Raw genomic sequence first — 24,771 nt, 5'->3', positions numbered from 1 at the left:
ATCACACACTAGGAGCACATCAAAATCAGGATTTTCTGTGACAGTACCTTTACTGTAAGCACCAATCCTTCCTTATTAATCTTCAACTTAATCTTCTGTGAGCCTACAGTGCATTTTACCTCGCACCCTAAACCACTCAAACAACAGTGAGTGCGCCACCTTTCGTAAGGGGATGGGGGCAAATATTAAACTCACCTGCACTCCGGTGTCAAAAAGTATCTTCACTCTCTTCTTATCTAGTTCTTTGATCAACAACACATTTCCCAGCTTATAGTATTCCTGTTACCTATGGCGTACTTCTCTACAATGCGTGCAACACAGTGCTCGGCACTTGTGCACACAGTGTTCTGGTTGGTGGCAATGACCACATCTGTTATGAATACGGGCTGTGCACATCAGTCACACAGCTCACAGTTAATACAAACTGGTTTGCCTCATCCCTGAATACAACTGCAAGGTACCAGGGGAAGTCAACTTGAGTATCCCTCCTATTCTAGGATCAATCCCTTTGACAAAGACATCTGTAGCATGAGCCTCGTCCTCCTAAAGTAAGACATTATGTTCTTGGAATTATATCAAAACATTTGTGTGGTAAGAAACAGCTCAGATTCTATATGCAAATGACTCAAAATCCTTGGCATATTCCTGCTTCAAAGTTGATTACTTATCCCGATAAAAGCCAATGCTTTTTTATCTGCAAAACATTCCACCAACCATATGCAAGCGTTTCAAGAGAGGAAGCATTTCTAAGTGAGTCTATTGACACAATATAGTACCTAGCATCATCACAGAATTTAACTTGAGCAATATTTAATTGTAACTCACTCGAACATGCATCTCTAAGGTTCTGTAGGAATGTGTTCATATTTTCATCTGACGTTCCAAACAAAAAAACGGTATAAAATTGCTCAAGGAAACGTTTATTGCCAGATTAACTCCAATTGTTATGCATGGTGAATCTACAGGGGTTTGTTGTAGCAGTTGCTACAAGGGGAGGGGATTATTTGTAATTTTTGCAGACTGAAACAATGAATGAAAATTTGTACCAAGACCAGGATTTGAACCTAGTCTCCTGCTCACTAGGTAGATGTACTAACCACTAGCCAGCCCGGCACAGTGGCTGTTCGTATCTGCAAGCACTACCCTAGCATACCTCCCTCCTCAATCCGAATTCTCATTCATGCCTCAGCACACTTGTTATTCTCCCTAAACTCTCCTATGTATTCCTTTAATTATTGGATCTCCAACATCAGAGTTGCAATTTTTTGCTGTAACTGCTCTTTAATTGCTCCATATTGACCTCACCCACAATACAGGGTGATTCAAAAAGAATACCACAACTTTAAAAATGTGTATTTAATGAAAGAAACATAATATAACCTTCTGTTATATATCATTACAAAGAGTATTTAAAAAGGTTTTTTTTTACTCAAAAACAAGTTCAGAGATGTTCAATATGGTCCCCTCCAGACACTCGAGCAATATCAACCCGATACTCCAACTCGTTCCAACCTCTCTGGAGATGTTAGAGAATTGGCTGTTCCCTCAGCTCGAACAAGAAGCACAACAATTCATATTTCAGCAGGATGGAGCGCCACCACATTGGCACTTATCTGTCCTTAACTACCTGAACATCAACTACCCGAGGCGATGGATCGGCCGCCAGGCAGCCCGTGACAGAGCACTTCATCACTGGCCTCCAAGAAGCCCTGATCTTACCCCCTGCGATTTTTTCTTATGGGGGTATGTTAAGGATATGGTGTTTCGGCCACCTCTCCCAGCCACCATTGATGATTTGAAACGAGAAATAACAGCAGCTATCCAAACTGCTACGCCTGATATGCTACAGAGAGTGTGGAACGAGTTGGAGTATTGGGTTGATATTGCTCGAGTGTCTGGAGGGGGCCATACTGAACATCTCTGAACTTGTTTTTGAGTGAAAAAAAACCTTTTTAAATACTCTTTGTAATGATGTATAACAGAAGGTTATATTATGTTTCTTTCATTAAATACACATTTTTAAAGTTGTGGTATTCTTTTTGAATCACCCTGTATAATTAGTTTTAATAATTCCCTCTACAATCGAAGTACTTTTGCTACATACACCTTCCCTTGGCTCAAGTCATAACAATTCTTTGTCTCAAACTACATTCTTAACATTTTCCTGACATTCACGCAAAAAGTAAACTGATAAAATAAATGTCTTAGTGCCACACTTCAATTATCAATAATAACAAAAATGTTGTCAAGCAAATGCTGTTTACTGGAAAGTAGGCTTATCTTATGCTTCTGTCAAGCTATAAATAAAGCTACATTTTAAAATAGATATTCTCGTCATGCTCAGTGACCTTCACAGGGGCCTAGAATAACAACAGTTTAACAGCCACAGTCAGCTGCTTGATGCTGCAACATGGACAATGTCACAATGCAGAGCAGCCAGCTGGAGATGTATGGGCAATGCATGGCAGAGCAAGAGCCAACCCCACACTCTGATGAATGGGCAGGCAGGCAGCTGCACAAGCAGTCAGATACCTGCATTCATGAAGAGCACACACCTGATGCACCTATCTACACAATCCAAATAGACAGCAGTGTGTTACCCAGCCAGATGGCACCCACCCATGCAGAAACAAGAATTGCTTATTTCTCACAGCACACACGTCGGTGCATGTGACATAATGATATCAGAGGACAGTGAAAGCATACCGCAATAGGGTTGTCCAGCAAGTCCCTTTACCATAAGGAAACAGCGTATTCCATAGAAATGTAGTATTGTAGAAGCCTTTTAGAAGCCATGAATAGGCTAATTGGTTACAAACTGGATTGTACTTCTGCACACCAGTTTACAGAGTGGCCAAGCTAGGAGTGAGGGTGACATGATAAGCAGTGAATTTAAGTGTAATAAGGTGAAGGTGTAACTGAAACTAAAGTGGTTTACCGAAAAAAGGGACACAGAAGCCCCACATAGGGTGGGGCATGACGGGGAACTTCAGTCTCTCCAAGATCAGTCCATTGTATGCTGAGGCCAGCAACTGAGAGAGCAAGCAGCCTTGCTATAGCTAAAACTTTCCTGATCTGATTTGGGAAAAGTTCACTGGTTGCCTGGGAAACACAGCAATATCAGTGCCGACACTGTAACAACAGCACTGATTGCACGGTGCGTGGGCCCTCACTTCCCTACCCCAACCTCCATGGAAGGATCAAAAATATTGAGGCTGTTACAACACTTACTAATAATTATAAATTGTATAAATTTTAGTTTTTCAATTTTTTACCAATGTTACTGTTAACTATTTAAATGATGCTAGAAAGTTCTCTAAATATTTTGTTAGTGTCATCTTGAATTAATTTTAGGTTGTCTGATCCAGTGGCACATCCATTTTTCATGTACTTTGATGAGTCTAATCTAATTTCTGTTCTGCTGTCAATATTTGCTAATGTACATTATGCATTGTGTGATTTTGAGTTCCTGTCACTTGCAATTCATGTTATTTTCTTATGTATTTTGTTTCTCAGTCTTTCTTGTTATTACATTTGTTTAAATTCTGTACTGCATTTTTAAGAGTACTTTCCCTGTCTAAAGTTCATCTCTTGTCTTTTGATCTATCAGTTGCCTACAAATCAGTTTTATCAGTGCTGTGGAAAGGAAGTCTGAAATAACAGTAACTGTTTCATCCAATTTCTTTTTTCTTTGGTGGTCTTAGTTTCTCTCCTTCCTCATATAGAACCAAAGGCAAATATTTCTCCTTTTTTTCTTTACTGTTTCCACTCAGTAAAAATTTTCGTAACATAACAGGAAATGAGTCTTGTTCCATCTCCAGCTGTTCGATAGAAAAATACGTTACTCCATTTTCATATGGAGCAGCAAATGTTTTATATTTATATGTAATGTCAGTATTGTTATATATCTAGTCAAGAAGAAAGTAATATGTACAATAAGTGTGTGTGTGTGTGTGTGTGTGTGTGTGTGTTTGTTAACTGACCACTGCAGTGACATGTTGCAATGTTATTCAGCAAGTATGACAGTTCACAGTTTATGCACTTTGAGTTTCTAATTGGTATTTCCCAGGAAACTTGAAAAATGAATAACTAAACAACAACTAAAATTATGTGGCAAGATCCAAATCTAACATTTTCTCTATACATAAATAAACACATTATACTTTCAGGCTCAACGGTGATGAACCAGTTTCGACACTAACCCAAGACTTCCACACGAGACTAGATAATCTGTTGCGAACTCTGGTGCATGCTCGCCCACACTTTGTACGATGTCTCCGAAGCAATTCCAGTGAAACACCAGGTCGTTTTGACAGAGGAACTGTAATGAGGCAAATCAGATCACTCCAGGTGTTGGAAACTGTCAACCTAATGGCAGGAGGTACTGGGAGCTCCACAACTCACTACTACTTTAAGCTTAATCATTATTAAAATAAATTTAATAATAAACTAAAGTGCATCATGTTTATTAGTTACTTTTCTCATTTTAGGTTATCCACATCGCATGCGATTCAAAGCATTTAATGCACGATATCGACTGCTAGCACCTTTCCGAAAATTAAGGCGGGTGGATGATAAAGCTACAGAGGACTGCCAGCTTATTCTACAGAGTTTCCAACAGGCACTGGAAGAACAGCCAAAGACTCAGCCATGTGCTGTTAGCACAAGCTGGGCACTTGGGAAAAGGCATATATTTTTAAGGTAAATAGGTTTCACACAACAAACTCTTACGTGGTAGATACTGAAACAGAGATAGTCAAGTTAGTTAATTTCATGATCCATGGATCATTTTGCATGATAGATCGTAATGATGTAAAACAAGTCATTTTACATACACATCGCAAATTAATTTGTACATATGATTACATTCTGAACAATTCTAAGTGTTTATCTTTTCTTCTTTTTGGAAAAAAAGATTACAGATGTTGTGAGTTAGTAAACCCTACTCACTAACTTTTACCCATTACAGTAATAGAAATTGTTCTATGGGTTAGAAGGGGTTGTCAAGAATGAATCTTCTCAATTTGTTTTCAAATTTTACTTTGTTGTATGTCAGACGTTACTGGGTAAGTTGTCAAAACTTTTTGTTTCAGTATTGTTCAGTCCTTTTTGTGCTGAAGTCAACCTCAATGTGGGCACAACGAATGTTATTTTTCCTTCTCACATAGTGATTATGTACATAATTGTTCATTTTTAACTGTAGTGGATTATTTACAACAAACTTCATGAGGAAAGAAATTTACTTTGAAGCAGTAGTCAGAATGCCCAACTCCTTAAACAGATATCTACAAATGATCATTGGTGAGCACCACATATTATTCTTAAACCATGTTTTTGTGCAATGAAGACATTCTTTCTTAAAAATGAGTTATCCTAGAACTTCATTCCATACATTATTGAATGAAAACATGCAAAATATGCCACCTTACTGATTCCCCCCCCCCCCCCCCCCCAATATTTGCTATGATACTAAGTCCAAATGAGGCTGAACTAAGTTGTTTAGTAGTTCCAAAATTTGCCTTTTCCAATTTAAATTCTCAAAAACAATGTCTCCTAAGAATTTTGAAGTTTCCATCCAATTTATTATTTCCTTGCCATGTGTTACACTTATTACTGATGTAGCACTCCTAGATGCCTTTTTAAAATTTAGGGTGAGACCATTCGCAGAAAACCAGTCAATAATGCTTTTAATAACTTAGTTTACCATATCTTCTTTTTCTGTATGTATGCTTGGATTGATCACAGTACTAGTGTCATCTGCAAATAGAACTAAGTCTGCTGGTTGAATTACTAAGTACAGCTTTCTTCATTCTTTTGGTTAGATATGATGTTATCAACTGGTTGGCCATACTATCAGTCCCATAAAACTTCAATGTATCTACAAGAATACTGTGATTCACACAGTTAAATGCCTTAAATAGGGCACAGAAAATACCAACCAGTGCTATTTTATTCAATGCTTGTAAAATCTGGTGAGTGTATGTGTAAATGGAACTCTCAGTAGAGTAACCATTCTGAAACTGTGATTTTCTGAGGATATTGTAGTTGCTAATGTGAGATACTGTTCTAGAATACATCACCATCTCAAAATTTTGAAAAATAACAGTAGTGAAACAGGTTGGTAATTACTGACATCTCACCTTACTTAAAGAGGGGTTTCACAAAGGCATATTTCAGTCTCTCTGGTAAACTGCCTTGAGTTAATGATGCATTACATATTTTGGATAAGACTGAGCTTATTACACAGGAACAAATCTTTAGTGTGCTATTGGAAACACCATGAAAACCAGGTTAGCTTTTATATTTGAGAAGACGTATAAATTTTTTTAATTTCAGAAGTAGCAGTTGGTGATACATTCATATGATTGAATTTCATGAGAGTTCTTTTTCAACATACTGATGTGATTTTTGGCTTGAAAGGTTTGTCCCTATTCTTTCTCTTATATTCAGGTGATGATTATTAAATACATGTGCTACCCCTGACACACCATTTACAGTTCTTCCATTCAGTTAAGTAGTGATGTTATCCTGTTCTGTGGCTGGTTGTCCTGTCTGTCATTTCACTACATTCCATATAGACATAGGTCTGTTGAGGGAATTACTGATTTCTGACATTATGTGCATGTTCCTTGATTTTTTAATAACCTTCCTTCATAATTCTGAGTAGTTTTTGTGGTGAACAACTGTTGCAGGATCCCTACTTTTTCTTCCCAACAAATGCATTTCCCTTTTCCTTTCACAAGATACTTTAATCCTTCTAGTGATCTATGGTTTTTTATATGGGTGTGTAGTGTCCTTTCTGATTATCTTATGCAGAAAGATATGTTCAAATTATGATATGAATTTATTATGTAATAGGTTAAATTTAATGTTAATGTTTGGTTCATTACAAATTTCATCCCAGGTCATCTCCTGTAAACTGTTCTTAAAAACATTTGCTCTGGAGTCATTAATTATTCTAAGTGATTTCCACTGAGGAGTATCCAAATTGTAAAGCACTATGTTACTTATCCTAATAACTGTGCATCATGAGCTGAGAGGGCATTTATTAGTGGGTAAATAGTTATTTTCATACTTTGACTTCACCAAAGAAAACCTTATCAATTAGGATCCTACTGTCTTTAACCACTCACGTTGGAAAGTTAATAATTGGCTGTAAGATCAAACTGTAGGATAACAAATAAAGTTTCCAGGTCCTTTTTCCTATTAGAATCCTCTAAAAAAACCTACATTGAAGTCACCACAGACTATTAACTGCATGCTGCTGTCTCACAGGTAGTGCAGTAAGGAATCCAGATTCCTTATAAACAGGTGAAAATTTCCCAGTGGGGATCTATACACAGTTACGATTAAAGGGGAAATTTTTTCAGTATTAATTCTCAAGCACACACTTCTATGTGCTGATCACTACAAAATCAACTTGTCTCAGTGCTTTCGAACTTGTGTTCTGTCTTGATATACACACATCAAAACAAGTTTTGCATGACTCAGTTCTGAGAGTTCTGGAACCTGTACAGAAAATTGGAATAGAGATCAAAATAAACATCATTTCCACACTTTTTATTGCTCATGAAAACCACACATTGCATGTTGTACCACCATACAGCAAGACCTTCAGAGGTGGTGGTCCAGATTGCTGCACACACCGGTACCTCTAATACCCAGTAGCATGTCCTCTTGCATTGATGCATGCCTGTATTTGTCGTGGCATACTATCCACAAGTTCATCAAGGCACTGTTGGTCCAGATTGTCCCACTCTTCAACGACAATTTGGTGTAGATCCTCAGAGTGGTTGGTGGGTGACGTCGTCCATAAACAGCCCTTTACAATCTATCCCAGGCATGTGCGATAGGGTTCATGTCTGGAGGACATGCTGGCCACTCTAGTCAAGCAATATTGTTGTCTTGAAGGAAGTCATTCACAAGATGTGCACAATGGGGGCACGAATTGTCGTCCATGAAGACGAATGCCTCACCAATATGCTGCTGATTTGGTTGCACTATCTGTCGAAGGATGGCATTCATGTATCGTATAGCTGTTACGGTGCCTTCCACGACCACCAGTGGCATACGTTGGCCCCACATAATGCCACCCCAAAACAGCAGGGAACCTCCACCTTGTTGCACTCGCTGGACAGTGTGTCTAAGGCATTCAGTCTGACCGGGTTGCCTCCAAACACATCTCCGATGATTGTCTGGTTGAAGGCGTATGTGACACTCATTGATGAAGAGAACATGATGCCAATCCCGAGCGGTCCATTCGGCATGTTGTTGGTCCCATCTTTCTCATGCTGCATGGTGTCATGGTTGCAAAGATGGAACTTGCCATGGATGTCGGGAGTGAAGTTGCGAATCATGCAGCCTATTGCGCACAGTTTGAGTCGTAGCACAATGTCCTGTGGCTGCACAAAAAGCATTATGCAGCATGGTGGCGTTGCAGTCAGGGTTCCTCCAGCCACAATCCTTAGGTAGCTCTTGGGCAGCATGGGCGAGGCATGTTGTCGACAGCTCCTGTCTCTCTGCATGTCCTCCATGACCGAACAACATCGCTTTGGTTCACTTCGAGACACCTGAACACTTCCCTTGTTGAGAGCCCTTCCTGGCACAAAGTAACAATGCAGATGTGTTCGAACTGTGATATTGACTGTCTAGGCATGGTTGAACTACAGACAACACAAACCATGTACCTCCTTTCTGGTGGAATGACTGGAACTAATCGGCTGTTGGACCCCCTCCCTCTAATAGGAACTGCTCGTGCATGGTTGTTTACATATTTGTGAGGGTTTAGTGACATCCCTGAACTGTCAAAGGGACTGTGTCTGTGATACAATATCCACAGTTAACATCTATCTTCAGGAGTTCTGGGAACTGGGGTGATGCAAAATCTTTTTTGATGTGTGTATGTAACAGTTCCTCCTTTTCCCCTATTAGTTCTGCCTGAGTAAAATGCTAGATTGTAATCTTTTGTATGTAACTTATCTAACCCTATGGTTATGTGGAGCTCACATGGGCACAGGATGACTATTTATTCAGAGCTCCCTGAATTTTCCACTCAAGAAACTCCTCTGCATTATTATTCAGTCCTCTAATATTTTGATGAAATAACCTAAACATACGCTTCTGTGCTTTCTTATGAATTTTGTGGGACTCTTCTCTTATCTTCACTTCTTTGAGAACAGGTTGTCTAAATTCTGATTCTAACCTAAAAAAAGGTAGCCACTAACCACAGGCATCTTTCTTTGTGCAATGTCCCCCGTGCCCCATATACATTTTCAGCAAGAAGCTCAGCCAACATATCCTTCCCTCTCGTATTCAGGTGCGGACCATGTCAAGCACATCCCCCCCCCCCCCTTCCCCGGAAGTGTAGCACTCAGTGAGATTCCATTTCCGTCAGCAGCAGCCCAATCAACTCAGTGTTCTAACAGCTCACAGTAGTGTTCTCCTAGTGAAGGTCATGACGCTGCAGAACCTCCACAAAACTCATATTTGGGTGTGTAGTTGCTACTCCTATTTCATCCAGGTCACTCATTATGCTGTACCAATTACAATAACTTGGTCCTGTTTGTCAAAATCTTTGCCTAAATTGTCCATGTTCTCTGTCATCTGCCTAAGACTAGCACTTGGCTTCACAATACTTGTGACCTGGTACCCAGTTCCTAATTTGTCATTACCTTCTGGCATACACTCCTCTCATGACAACCAAGGGAATTGCTCAGCTTACTATTTCCATTGAATAGAAAATCAATGTGAATAGTGTTACTTCCTCTTAATCCATAAGATACGCTTGGAATTAGTCCAGAACATGGGCATTAACTCTTATACTTTGGGTTTCATGCCACTCCCTCCCTTTGCTTGCACATACAGTTGATAAGACTTATACACTACAAAGATTCCAATCTGCTATCTCCTTGTTTATAAGAAAACATTATCTGCCAGAGAGAATCTCATAATCAAGGCTTTCACAAGCCACATTTGAAATGACTTTGAAATTGGTGGCATTCAATCCGAAGGTCAACCCCCCCCCCCCCCCCCACCTCCCAACACACACACACACACACACACACTTCCTTTCATTAGCATATTAATTCCTTGACGTCACAGGATGTGTCCTATTAACCAACCATTCCCTTCTTTTAATTAAGTTGAGCCACAATTTCTTTTCTCTCCATTTCACTCCCCATTTTCAAACTGTGTGATTGTGAAACTGTTGTGTTCATTTTTTGTAGCTTATGTGGCAAACTATTATGTTTCATCATTTCTTTGGGAGTGATCACATTCACATTCACATGAACATCTAAATCAGGCAATGAGGCATATCTCACTCCCTCATGAGGCGTACAGGTATGGTGTGTCGATAAGAGATTCCTGTCACATGACACATACTGTCATGAAAATCGTGTATGACACATCAGACATGTTTTCCAGTGGAGGATTCAATTTACTTGTCGCCTTCTCATCAAATGTTTGCAGTTCTCATTCAAAAGCCACTTCCTTTCACCTTCCAATAGACTAGTTTTGCAGAATCATCTTTCATTATACGTCCCTTACCTACACCTTGCCATTGCAAACAGACATTACACCACGACACAGACACAAATTTGAGTACAGTGAACAGATACGTCAATGACCGGACAGACAGTTCATAATTTGTGGGTGTGCTGGGAGGAGGGTCTAGGGGTGGGGGTTGCAAAATCAGGCATGAGGGAGATTTCAACATGTCTCTCCTGCTTTGCAGTCCAACACTGTCACCATATAATGACACCACCATAGCTTTTCCAAATCGCTTGATGTTGTACATCTTGAGCTTGGACTGTTCACTGTTTCTGTTTTGCTTTTATTTTCATGTTCAGTACACCTCTTTCTTCCTGTTTTCATGCCTGATCTGTGTTCAGTTTTGACAGGCTATCCACTGGGCCATTTTATCACTAAATCTGAGGGGGAGGGGGTGTCAGGGGGTGCGATGAGGAGTTCCCCTTGTTAGGTGCACCACCAATAATTATTTTTACCCTCAAATGAAATATATCAAAACTAAATATTGCAGATAAAAATTAAAAACAAAAAAAGATCTGTGATACAGATCTATTCAACTTATAGTCGAAAATTTGGGACTTATCTCACAATGTCTTTCAGTCTTGCAGGAAGCTCATTGAAAATAGAACCTGCACAACAGTGGACTCCTTTCTGTGCAATATGAGTTAAGAAAGTGTTATGGGAGTGTAAATTATTTTTCTGGCAAGCATTCCCTATGTAACTGCTGCAATTTCTTTTGAAGAGTCTACATTAGTAACCATAAATTCCATGAGGAATTTAGAATTCTGAGTGCCTGGACAACAGCCTGTATAAATACACATGATTTGACACCAGTTTTTCCAGCCATAATTTTCTAGCCTAATAATATTCTTTGCATATGCACACAGATAATGCAAAATATGATACCATGTAGTGAAAGTAAGCAAAGTATAGCCTTTTTCCTTTTAATGAATAATGAAGATATTTGTATTCAGTTTCTGCCCACGATCCTGAATGTGGTATATCCAATTAAAATACATCTTCAGTCCTAAGAATATAAACACTCAACTCTACCAATTACTTGAAACTCCTGTGCTATAATCTTTCACTACTGCAAGAGTTCTGTGCAGAAACTGTGCCTTGTGTTTTGTTGTTATTAACAGACATTCTGTTCTTTGTAGTGGTCCTAAAACAGAACCCTGTGAAATCTTGATATTTCAGTGAAGGTGCAAGGCAACAGCTTGAATCACTGCGTTCTGAGACAAGGCACCGGGCTGCAGTGCTAATACAGTCAACATGGCGGGGATGGCGACTACGACGGAGGTGGCCTGCTTTACGTAGAAGCCTCGAGCTGCAGCTGCAGCACGCGTCAGGGGGTGTTCGCTCCATTCCTGTGTCGGGGGCAATGGCTGTCGGCTCTGGTGGTGTACCAAACCCATCAGTAGTGGTGTCAGCTGTGCGTCCACGACCACAGCCAATAGCAGGCACACCACCACCTGATCCAAATGAAAAATGTGATCAGAAAATGATACAGCAGACATGCACACTCTTTGGGCTTGACCTGGTAAATGCATTTTTTTTTTTTTAACTTCTGCTGGTAGCCTGATGTATAACCTTAATTATTCACTCAGTTCCAGCTGTTAAACAGTCAAAATGTTTTTGTTATTTCTCAGTTTTCAGTATTTTCTATGTTTGCCTCTGTCAGAACTACTGGTAGCCTTGAGAGAGCCAGCCATGACAGAACTATTCCATATTGTGTGATTGTGTGCAAGATGTATGAGATAGGCAAAACAACCTCAAACAGAAAATCAGTTTGGATTGCAGAGAAACATAGGAACATGCAAGGCAATACTGACTCAACTCTTCTGAAATATCATGGGATCACCAGTTGTGTTGGAGGGAAGTGTGTGGGGTTAAAAATCGTAAAGGGAAACTAAGAGATGAATACGGTAAGCAGATTCAAAAGGATGTAGGTTGCAGTAGTTACTTGGAGATGAAGAGACTTTTCTGAATGGCCACATAGAGATTAAATTATATACATGTTTATTACATAGATCCTTAGTAAGAAAATAAAAGTAAAACTTAATGATATATTGCTGATGATATCATTAGTGACACAGTATAAGTTTGGGTTGGTCAAGGGTGGAGAAGGAAATGAGCTATGTCCTTCCAAAGGATTTTAAATGATTTGTTTAAAAAACCTGTAACTGGATGGCTCCTCCTGAATAATAGTCCATAGTAAGGAGAGTGAAACATGTTAGAAAAAAAAATGTTATACAGAATAAATGTCTTACACAAGAATTAATTTGCTTAGGTTTAATGTACACTCCACAGGTCTGTAGTGAATTGGTCTTCAAGAATGTGGAGCACGAAGAAAAAGATTGGAAAGAAAATTCTCTATAGAGTATTGCAATAGGTGTCATCTATTTGTTAATGTGGTTTCTAATGTAATTGAAGTGAGTGCAGTAGTAAGATTGACAGTGTTTATGTAAATAACATGCAGCAGAATACTTACTTTTACAACATGTTTTGAATTTGACGAGAAAGGTGCACTAACTGAAAAATGTCCTTTGTTTATGCTTCTCAATTTTCTCTATTTTGAGTGGATCAACTGACATTACTTTTCATCTTAGGCCCATTAGTGTAGCAGGAATCACAAATTCAGCTAAGTAAAAAATCTTTTTGTTTACGTACATAGGTGAATGTCTGATTTTTGCTTTGTGTGAGATAGGTCCAACTCTAAATTCTGTATCCTAATATTTATCTGTTTGTACCATGGTTTATATATATCATATGTTACATATTTGTGAATGCGTATGAAAGCTATAAAAAATTCATACTATTTGTAAACTACTTTTGTGCTTCAAACGTAAAACTGGGTGCTGGACCAGGACTCAAAACTGGGACCTTTACCTTTTACAGGCAAGTGCTCTACTGACTCAGCTATTCCAGCACAACTCACGATCCAATCTCACGGCTTACTTCCACCACTACCTGATCTCCTATCTTCCAAACTTCATGGAACTTCTTGTGCATACTGTGGGGGACTAGCAAGTCAGTAGAGCACTTGCCTTCAAAAGGCTAAGGTTCCAGTTTTGAGTTCAGTCCAGCACACAGTTTTAATTTGCCAGGAAGTTTCAAATCAGTGCGCACTCCCCAACAGAGTTAAAATTCATTCTGGAGACAACCACTAGGCTGTGACTAAGCCATGTCTCCAGAATATCCTTTCCTTGAGGAGTTCTAGATCCACAAGGTATGCATGAGAGCTTCTTTGAATTTTGGAAAGTAGGGGATGAGGTAGTGGGGTAAGTAAAGCTGTGTAAGCATGTCATCAGTTGTGCTTGGATAACTCATCTGGTAGAGCACTTGGCCACAGCAGGCAAAGGTCCCAGATTCAAATCCTGATCCGCAGACAGTTTTAATCTGCCAGGAAGTTTCAGTCAACACACACTCTGCTGCAGAGTGAAAATTCATTCCAGTTTCCTGCTCCTTGGACTTTTGGCAGCAGTCCCTTGTTCAGTCTTTTACCCTAATTTCAGTACCTATTCACCGGATGAAAGGAATATTTTTGACAATCTCTCTCTCTCTCTCTCTCTCTCTCTCTCTCTCTCTCTCTCTCTCTCTTTTACGTTGGTACAGATGTCATGAACATGCATTTCAAGTGTACAGCATACTTCATTTGTTTTTGAGATATAGAAAGGTTTGACATGTTGCGTGGTCAGCGATTTTTTACTATTATAAGAAATGGAGCAAAGAATTTGCATCAAACTTTGTGTGAAAAATGGAATCCAGTGCTCTATAACACTTTAAATGTTGACGGTGGCATATGGTGAGTCTGCTCTAAGTAAAAAAAATAATTTACAAGTGGTACAAGCTCTTCCAACATGGCCGAGAAGATACCAATGATGAACCTCACTCTGGATACCCCAGCACATCAATAACAGATGATAATGTCAAAGCGGTGAAGAAAATTGTTTTGGAAAATTGTTTTGGAAAATTGTCGAATTACTGTAAGAGTAGTTGCTGAGGATGTTGGCATATCGGTCAGTTTGTGTCATGCAATTTTTTCAGATGTTTTGGGCATGAGACATATGTCAGCGAAGTTTGTTCCAAAACTTCTCAATTTTGATCAGAAGAACCATGAGCATCACTAAGGAGCTCTTGAATAACGTCAGTGATGATCCTGATTTGCTCGGAAGGATCATAACTGGTGACGAAACATTGGTTTAGGTTATGACGTTGAAATCAAAGTCCAATCGTCCCAATGGAAGCATCCTGGAGAGACAAGACCCAAAAAAGCACGCCAAGTTGGATCAAATGTCAAAGTTTTGCTCATTGTTTTTTTTTTTTAAATTATCATGGTGTAGGGCAACATGAACTTTTGCCTCAAAATCCTATGGTTAATAAGGATCATTACCTTGTTGTTACACGCCTTCTGTGAGAAGCAAGACGCAAAAAAACACCCAGAATTATGGAAACACAATTCATGACTTTTGCATCACGACACTGCACCTGCTCGTTCAACGATGCTTGTAAGAGATTTATTGGCCTAAATAGCATGACAGTCACACTTCAGCCACCATATTCACCGGGTTTTTCCCCCTGTGACTTTTTCATGTTCCCAAAAGTGAAGAGATCTATGACAGGACGAAGATCTTCAACGACTGAGGAAATAATTATTGCACCGCTGGAAATACTCAAGGCTGTACCAAAAGTGCTTACGAGAAGTGCTTCAAGGATTAGAAGAAGCGTTGGCAAAAGTGTACTGTATCTGAGGGGGATTACTTTGAAGAGGACAACATGAATATAGATGAATAAATGAATTTTTTTTTCATAAAAATAGAAAGTCACCTTACTTTTTGAACACACCTCGTATATTGTGCAATCTTAGCTGCAACGTCATTTTCCAAAAATTGATTCCCTTATTGCAGCATAGGTACTTACGTGATTGGTGCAATACTTCCACTTTTTTCCACTCATTAACCTGTTGCTTCAAACTTGGTGATGGAATCTTTACAATTTAGACATAAATTTCGATGTTTTAACAGCTGTGGTGTAATATTGTGTTTCACACATATTATAACTGTCATATGATGGATGCCCCATTTAGTTTCCTCCTTCAACATTGTGTTGTTGTTGTTGTGGTCTTCAGTCCAGAGACTGGTTTTACACAGCTCTCCCTCCTATTCTATCCTGCAACCTTCAACATTAGGTTACATTATAACAACTTTTCATTGTTAAAGGTTCCTATTATTGAGCATAACCATGCCAAAAGTTCATACACTAAGTTGTCATAAGGAATACCTAAATATTATCTTGTTTCCTTCTCTCATTCACAAATCACTCTCTGGTTGTTTTTGCTTAAGATCTGAAAAAGAACTTACAGTTCTTCTAGCATAACAGAGCCTTAAATAAGAACAATAACAGATAGGATGATTTACGGTTAACTATTTAGTGGTCAACATTTCATCAGTCAGAATGCAGCCCAATGTGAATGCTGCTTGTAAGCAGCCAGAAATAGGTCTGGAAGCTGCTTCGAATAGATGAGTTGGGTGAATACCTGAGAGTCCTGCACCAGACACTCCAAAAGGACTTGAAGTATCATCTCTCGCTGATACGGTTTCCTCTATTCTCCCATTGATAAGGTCTCCGCTCGTCCACTTGACTGTAAGCAGCGTAGGTCTACGGGTCACGTATGGGAAAGGGGGGGGGGGGGGGGGGGGTTGCACAGAAAGAACGTGGGGTATTACTCCCACCCCCCTAACCAACAAGCTTAATGTGTTGTCTTACGATCACTGACTAGAAATGGGTATATTCGGCTATTTGGAGACCATTTGCAGCCAACCGTAGACTTCATGTTCCCAAACAACGATGGAATTTTTATGGATGACAATGTGCCATTTCACTAGGCCTCCATTGTTTGCAACTGTTTTGAAGAACATTCTGAACAATTCGAGTGTATGATTTGGCCACCCAGATTGCCTGACATAAATCCCATCGAACATTTATGGGACATGATTGAGAGATCACTATGTGCACAAAATCCTGCACTCCACAGTTACGAGGCAGCATGGTTCAACATTTCTGCAGGAGACTTTCAACTACTTGTTGAGTCCTTCAGAGTCTCAAGAGTTGAAAGTATACTTTTGTGGGTTAATTGGCATATGCCTTCAAGCATGTGCCAATCAGTCAGACAGGCCTGTACCCATTTGTGCTGCCCTTCTTTGAAAAAAAGTGTGATGCACATGTGATTTGAATGCTTTACACTGACAGCATTTTCCCAGTATCCTACTAATGCAATGAAGTGTGCCATCTGGCTTACCTACAATGAGCCCTTGTGAGCATATTATTTCATATTCCTACAGATTGTTGTACCCAGGTGTTAGTACAAGTTTACTCATCCCATTTGTGCCTCAGTTCTATTGTAGTCATAGTATATGACTTTTTTTCATTTAGTGAAGGGAACAGTTTTACGTTTTTGAAAATTTAAAGTGAGTTTCTAATATTTGTACTACTTTGAAATCTTATCATGGCCTGACAAAGGAGTGTCTTTTAATCATGCCTGTCTGCAATTTAATGTGTCTTCTTTATGGTAAGTACAATATGTCTTTTCCTACATTATTAATATAATCAAAAGATATGAAAGATCTGTCAGTGGCACCAAGGTTAATGTCCACATACTTGTGAGCCCCACAGGAATTGAAATTTGTGGATGGGGGTACGCTAGTTTCATACCTATTTAAATTTCAGAAACAACTACTACTAATAGCTTTTGATCTTGTAATTAACTGTATATAAGTTGAACTAGGAACTCACTTCAGTATACATTCCATATAGGTTCTGAGAGAAATTATATCAGTCTTTAGAGACATATTTATTTCAATAATTTTAGCTGTTTCTCCACTGACACTAATATCAATATCATTCATTCATCTTTGAAGTAGTGTTGGAATTAACTAGGGCAGTATTTCCATATCTTCTTTAGTAAAGGAACATTGGGATCAAAACTCTGCATTTGTACTTTTATTTTCATTGTTATATAAGCCCACGTGGCCACCATTTCTTCTTATGTAACCCTCTTGTGAGTCTTTGTTGTCATCAATCTTGTTCAAACTGTCATCTGTTTTCTACCTTAGCAAAATCAACACTTCGCCCCTACATCTTTCCTAGTATTGATTTCTGTGCACATAGATGGGTCCATTGTTATTTACAAGTTTGCCTATAAGAATTTGTTTGTGGTTCACTGCACTGCTGACCGTCTTTCACTGATTTATTTGCAAAGTTGACAGCTATTTTCTTTCCAATTACTTTGTTTATATGTAATTCTTTCACATTTTTGTGCATTGGTTTTTTGCCAAATCCCTCTGATCGACTTTTACTGCTGTGACCTACATCACTTTATTTGCCAAGCAAAGTAGTTTACATTTTCTCCTAAGACTTTCTGTTTGTCCAGTTTAAAAATTTTTTCTCATTTTCGCGAGTTTCCCTGTGGATTATTCCCCTCTTCCCCAATTATTTTTTTGTATCATATAGGCCACTTTTCTGGTGAGAAATTCTCACCCCCTCATTACTTCTTGTTAGTCCTTCTTGCTTCTCACAAATTTCGTACAAATTTTTCTGATTTTTCCTTGCTTTTTTTTCATTTTGATATCATTTTCCACACTCTGTTTGTTCTTTTACTACTCTCGCCATTTCTAACATTCCAAACCACCCTATCTTGCCATGAATGAATCCCATCACATATTACATCCATTCTTTTCGAAAACAATCTTTCGCACTATCGAAACTAAGGTCCCACATTCTGTTTCTTGAAACCTGCTTGTCCGTTGGAGCTACCCCCAAAGGCCTAACACTGAAAGTCCCTGTTTCTGGATGTAATCTTACTCTACACCAGACTCTTTAACGGTTGCAAATACAGCAATCTCTTGCACTTCCCCAGCTAATCTGCGACCTATATGCCTATATGCCTTTGACAATATCCTGCAGTTATCTGCCCCTCATGATCCCTTGATGGTATCATCCACCAAGACAACTTCAAACTCTGGTACCGCGCACTGCGGAATTTGAATCCCCGCCAGGCATCATGGACGTCAAAGACCCCTGTAGGTCTGTGCACCATCGCGCCATACGCTCTGGCGGAGCACGCCTCCTGGCCCGCATTTAGTCTGAGGGCACCACAGTGGAACATGTGGTTCCAGCAGCCAAGAGCGGCGCCCCCGATAGAGTATTTAAGCACCCCCCGATAGAGTATTTAAGTGCCTGCCTCTCGCTCAGCCAGCCACTCTAATCTTGCGTAAGTCTCTCGACACATCGCCTCGCCTTATACAGCTTAATTACTTTCTTGTTCTGTGTACGAGTGGACGTGGCTGTTTCGATCTTGTTGTTATTCGTTCTGTCCTTCGTTGGTCGTGTCCGCCCTCTCACGTTATGTTGTCGTTTGCAGGCCACTCCGTGGGTCCCGCTGCCCTTTCCATCACTTCAACCCCGCGACCGTTCCGGTTACCGTTATAACACAAACTGCAATAACATGCCAGATTTCGCCTCAGCTATCCCACCTTCTCCTAAATTGCCTCAACAGTGGCATTTCCCTCCCTGCCCCTCTGCAGCTCCCTAAACAGCTACACCATCAACCAGCACTCCTCTCCTGCAAACTGAGCTTGGCTAATCTCCTGAACATCCCCCAGCCTTAACAACTGCCTCTCAGACCAATAATAACTTGTAATCACAAGAACCAATCATAACAGTAGAGTGTTCTCAACCTCTTGTCTAAAGTGCTCTCCCCCCATGAATTATCGGTATTATCGGAGGGTCTCACTTTCAGCCCTAAATCTGCATTTAATCATGCTGCTTTAGTTGGAGGACCTACTTTCCTTCAGACATAATATCAACTGGAAATATCACTTTGCAACCCAACCCCAAAACGTTTCCAACAGCAAACCTGACATTGACCCCTGTCTTGAACAGCTCTGGCCACGATCTCAATTTTATCCACCACCACTACCTCAAAATCATCCCTTACCAGCCTTCCAAGAATTCTTCACTTCCAGCATTGCATTAAAACCCTTCCTCAAGACCCTAACTTGTTCTCTGCAGAACTCCATGCTCTACATTCCCTAAAAGCTGATGACTCCATCATTAGCTTCCCAGCAGACAAAGGATCTACCACTGTAGTACTTGATCATCAGGAGTGCGTTAGTGAAGATCTATACCAGCTGTCTGACACCTCTACATGCAGCATATGCCATCAAGATCCCATCCCTATTTTCAAACTGACTTGCTGTCCCTCCTTAAAAACCTCAGGCCTTTCGTGAGGACTAACACCTCAATCCATAGAACTTCTAACCCCACCCAAACCATGCACCCCCCCCCCCCCTCCCCACCTTTTACCTTCTTCCTAAAATCCACACACCCAGTCATCCTGACCGTTCTGTTGCTGCTAGCTTCAAAGCAACCACTGTGCATACATCTGCCTCAGTTGATCGACACCTGCAACCACTAAGACTTCCCTCCTATATTAAAGACACCAACCACTTCCTAGATTGTCTGAAACCTATGCCGCCCATCCCACTCCCACCACACACCTTGCTTGCCATCACTAATGCCACCTCTCTCTATAGCAACATCCACCACATATACAGTCTGTCTGCTGCTGAACATTTTCTAAGTCAGTGCCCACCTTATTCCAAACCTATGACATCCTTCCTGCTCATCTTAATCAGTTTTATACTTACTAACATGTACTTAAACTTTGAGAGGCAGACATGCAAACAGGGAACCAGGATGGCTCCTTCCTATGTCAACCTTTACGTGGGTTGCTTGGGAGGGGGGGGGGGGGGGGGCTTTCCTGGGATCCATAAGCCTTCAGCCCATGGTTTGGTTTAGATACATTGATGACATCTTTTCCATATAGACTAATGGTGAGGCTGATCTGTTAAAATTCATGTAATCTTTAAATATCTTCTCCCAATTAAATTTCACATGGTCCTATTCCAAATCCCATGCTACTTTCCTTGATATTGATCCCATCCTCACCGAAGGCCAGCTATACACTTCTGTCCACATTAAACCTACTAACGAACAACAGTACTTACATTTTGACAACTGCCATCCTTACCATGTGAAATCTCCCATCCCATACAGCCTTGGCATTCGAAGCAAATATATTTGTTTGGACGCCGACTCTTAGCAATACACCACTATTCTCAAATTAGCCTTCACTGGACATAATTACCCCACCAGTCTAATTCAAAAGCAGATTTCCCAAGTCATCACATTCAAGTCCTGGTACTGCTGATCCCTCCAAAAAATAGCTCTGGAGTACATCACTTGTCACTCAGTATTATCCTGGTCTTGAGTGTATTCATCAGCTACATCGACAAGGCCATGTCTTCCTAAAATCGTGCCCTGGAATGATGTCCATTCTGTCTGAGAATTTGCCCACCACACCTAGAATGGCTTTTTGTTGCCCTCTCAGTCTCTGCAAATATCCTTATGCTCGTTCTGCTCCCATCTCCCTACCCTGTGGTTCCTACCCCTGTGACCATCCACACTGCAAGACTTGCCCTATGTACCCTCCTACCACCACCTATACCAGCACTGAACTGGCAAAATGTATACCATCAAAGGGAGAGCCACCAGTGAAATGACACATCACATACCAAATGTTGTGTCGTGTTCGGCCTTCTACATCGGCGTGACTACCACCAAGTTATCAGTTAGGATGAATGGGCATAGGCAGCACACAATATCCTCTTACAAACATGCTCTACAACATGACAGTCTTGATCTTGGCACCTGTTTCACCACATGCATCATCTGGGTTCTTCCCCAGACACCAGTTTCTTAGAACTCTGCAGGTAAGAACTAGCACTACAACATATTCTTGCCTCTTGCCACCCACCAGACCTTAATTAAAGTTAATTTCTTCCACCTGAGCATTTCTTCACAGTAACCACTCCTTTCTGCACTCTGTTTTAGTTTTCTACATCATTCATTTTCTGACCTGTCTATTTTTCGCCGTCCCCCTCCCATCTCTGTTACATACAATGCTCTTAGCTTTTTCACTCTTATTAACTTACACACAACGTTTCAGCAGTAATCTATATCTTGCATATTACTTGTCTTCCAAATTAAAGCTCTCAGATTTTCAAATCTCATCCAGTGCAGCCACCAACAATCAGTCTTTCCTTCTGATCCCATCCAGTAAGCCTCCCTGGACCCGGGTTTCTGGGTGACTTTTCAAACTCTAATCCTTTTCCTAAACCCCTCTTCCTTCCCCTTCTGCCAGAAGAAGGAGTCTCTGGCTCCGAAAGCCTGCATACATAAAATCTTTTTTTGTATGTGTGTTCTCCTGCTGGCACTTAGTGAATAGAGTTTTTATCTATACAGTTATATTTCATTATAGCAGTTAGAAACTTTTGTCTTGAGGAATGACAAATGCATGTATGCCAACTCTGTATGTATGGATTTGGAAGGAAATCAGTAATGATATGAAAATGATTTAACCAAACCAAAGAAAATCTACATTAAGGACTAATACAATTCGAGAAGAGGGAAAGCATGACAGGTGGGGAAGGGGGATTGTGCATGTATGTTCTGTAACAAATACACTGCTTCCAACTATTTAAAACACAACTGTTGTATAATAACTCATGCAATGTTGTATAACAATGATTTGCAGTTTCAGCTTAATACTGGTCATCGATTATAATGTTCTAGTCACTTTAATTACTTCCTTAATTTCAAAGTTACGAGGGCTATTCAGAAAGTAGGGAACGTTTCCACCTGATGCCGCTAGGTGCGTGCTGATCACATATATTTTGGTATGTGCGTGCTTGGCAGCTCAGTTGGCATCCATCTGCGACAGCGGGAACATCTCTGTGCGTCTGGTTTGTTCGATACTCGAATTTGATATGTGCGCTGCAATTGAAAATCCCACCAGTTGTGAGGTGCGTTCTGTGATATGGTGTTTGTAGGGAAAAAACCTAAAACCTATAGAAATTTATCGTGAACTGTGCCGAAAACAGCATAATGAGTGAATGTTCCATCCAGAAATTGTGCATTTGGTTTAAAAATGGCCGAACCGATGTTCATGAGGAAAAGAAGAGTGGATGCCTGAGCATTGTGGCTGACAATCTTCTTGCTAAAGTTGATGAAATGATTCATGAAAACCGTCACTTCACAATAATGGAACTTTCGCTTTCTTTTCCACAAGTTTCATGGTCTTTGTTGTTTAAAATTGTCACTCAAAAGCTAGGCTACCACAAATTTTGTGCGCAATGGGTGCCCAAAATGCTTACAGAGCACCATAAAGAACAGCAAATCGGGGCAATGTTGACATTTCTGGAGGCCTACCACAAACCTGGTGATTCATTACTGGACCGAATCATAACCGGTGATGAGACTTGGGTGAACCACGTCAATTGCAAGACAAAATTACAGTCCATGGAGTGGAAGCACACAAGGTCCCACCAAAAACCAAGAAAATGTTTTCAAACCTTGTCAGCAAGGAAATTGATGGCGGCAGTGTTTTGGGATAGGCAAGGTGTGCTTCTTATTGATTTTCTTCAATATGGATCAACTGTAAATTCTGCCCGGTACTGTCAAACTTTCCACAGCCTTAGAAGAGCAGTTCTAAACAAATGCAAAGGAAAGATGATGTCCAAAATTTTGTTTTTGCACGACAATGCCTGACTTCACACGGCAAACCTCATTAAAGAACTCCTTAATTCATTCAGATGGGAAATTTACCCTCATCCGCCCTACAGCCCCGATCTTGCACCAAGCGACTTCCACTTGTTTCCCAAGTTGAAGAACTGGCTTGTAATGCAGTGTTTTGGTGACAACGCGGAACTCCAGGTGGGCATGACTCACTGGCTGAAGTCTCAGGCAGCAGAATTTTATGATAAAAGGTCTTTCAAAGCTTGTTCACCACTATGATAAGTGCCTCAACGTGTTTGGTGACTATGTGGAAAAGTAGTATGTCAGTCTCTCTTTCAGATTATAGAATAAAATGTATTTCTTGTACTTAGTTTTTTTTTAATGCCAAAGCGCTCCCTATTTTCTGAATAGCCCTCATACATACTAGGTGCACAGCAAAAGTGTTTTGTCAAGGTGAAGTTGCTAACAAGTAATATTTGAAAACTCTTTGTTAAAATATAGATACCTGTTACAAACATGTGTATATGACGAGTGATTTGCAAACTAAGATAAGATGCTTTTTGCAGAGATTGTCATTTTTTAACATTTCTGTATTTGTTTGTACAGGAGAGGCCTCCCCCTGTTCCACCTAGTCGACCATACACTGTGGCAGGGAACACGAAACTAGGTTATCCACAGACACGAGTTATGAAGATGACCTTTCCTGGTATGTATTTTCATTCATCATAATTTGCTCATGCAGGTAGATTATATAATTTAATGATGATAGTATGAGTGTCACAAAATAAACATTTTTCATCATTATAAGAATGTGATGGTTTAGAATAAGAAATAGCTGGTCTAGAATTAAAATGAATTACAAGCTAAAAATGGCAATAGAGGAGAAAAGCACTTAAGACTACACTAAAACTCAAATGACATCAATTCCTAACAGTTATTTTCAGATTAAAGGCTCTTCCAGAAAGAAATATCACAGCACCACTTGAGACCAAATGATTGATTGTTAGCGTAGAAAATTAATGTAACTTAGATTTTGCAAAACTGCTAAATAGGCCACTTTAGTCCCAGACCAGCCACATATAAACATCTATTTGTAATAGACATAATGTAATGTGCCTATCTTGTTGCACTTCATTTTTATCAAATATGGACAGGATTGTTAAACAGCAATGTCTTCATCACACACATGCATCACAAATGTTTGTGAATCTTAGCAGTGTTTTGCTCGGCTGTGGGTATATTTATTCTGCTGCACTGAAAACTAATAAAACTGCATTCAAAATGAACTTTTTAAAAAGTACAAACAATTTTTGTGGCATAGTGGGAAAGTCTGTACATCAGCACATATATTCACATGGATATGTGTGTGTGTGTGAGTGTATACCTGTCCCTTTTTTCCCCCTAAGGTAAGTCTTTCCACTCCCAGGATTGGAATGACTCCTTACCCACTCCCTTAAAACCCACATCCTTTCGTCTTTCCCTCTCCTTCCCTCTTTCCTGACGAAGCAACGTTGGGTTGCGAAAGCTTAAAATTTGTGTGTGTGTTTTTTTATTGTTTTTATTGTCTCTAACAACATACCAACACTTTCGTTTGGTAAGTTA

The 24,771-nt window shown here is 39.9% G+C and overlaps 1 protein-coding gene across 1 annotated transcript in view; it reads left to right on the top strand.

Moving 5' to 3' along the window:
- Window positions 1–24,771, top strand: part of LOC126474146 (myosin-I heavy chain) — a 180,300-nt gene that overhangs the window by 138,323 nt on the left and 17,206 nt on the right. Inside the window, exons 12-15 of the mRNA XM_050101600.1 lie at window positions 4,170–4,381; window positions 4,491–4,701; window positions 11,731–12,073; window positions 23,776–23,875. Of these exons, the coding sequence (XP_049957557.1) occupies window positions 4,170–4,381; window positions 4,491–4,701; window positions 11,731–12,073; window positions 23,776–23,875 (866 nt within the window). The remainder of the gene's footprint in view (window positions 1–4,169; window positions 4,382–4,490; window positions 4,702–11,730; window positions 12,074–23,775; window positions 23,876–24,771) is intronic.

The sequence above is a fragment of the Schistocerca serialis genome, chromosome 4 (assembly GCF_023864345.2).
Source record: "Schistocerca serialis cubense isolate TAMUIC-IGC-003099 chromosome 4, iqSchSeri2.2, whole genome shotgun sequence".
NCBI classification, from domain to species: Eukaryota; Metazoa; Arthropoda; class Insecta; order Orthoptera; family Acrididae; genus Schistocerca; species Schistocerca serialis.
This window is presented reverse-complemented; position numbering and strand designations above follow the sequence as displayed.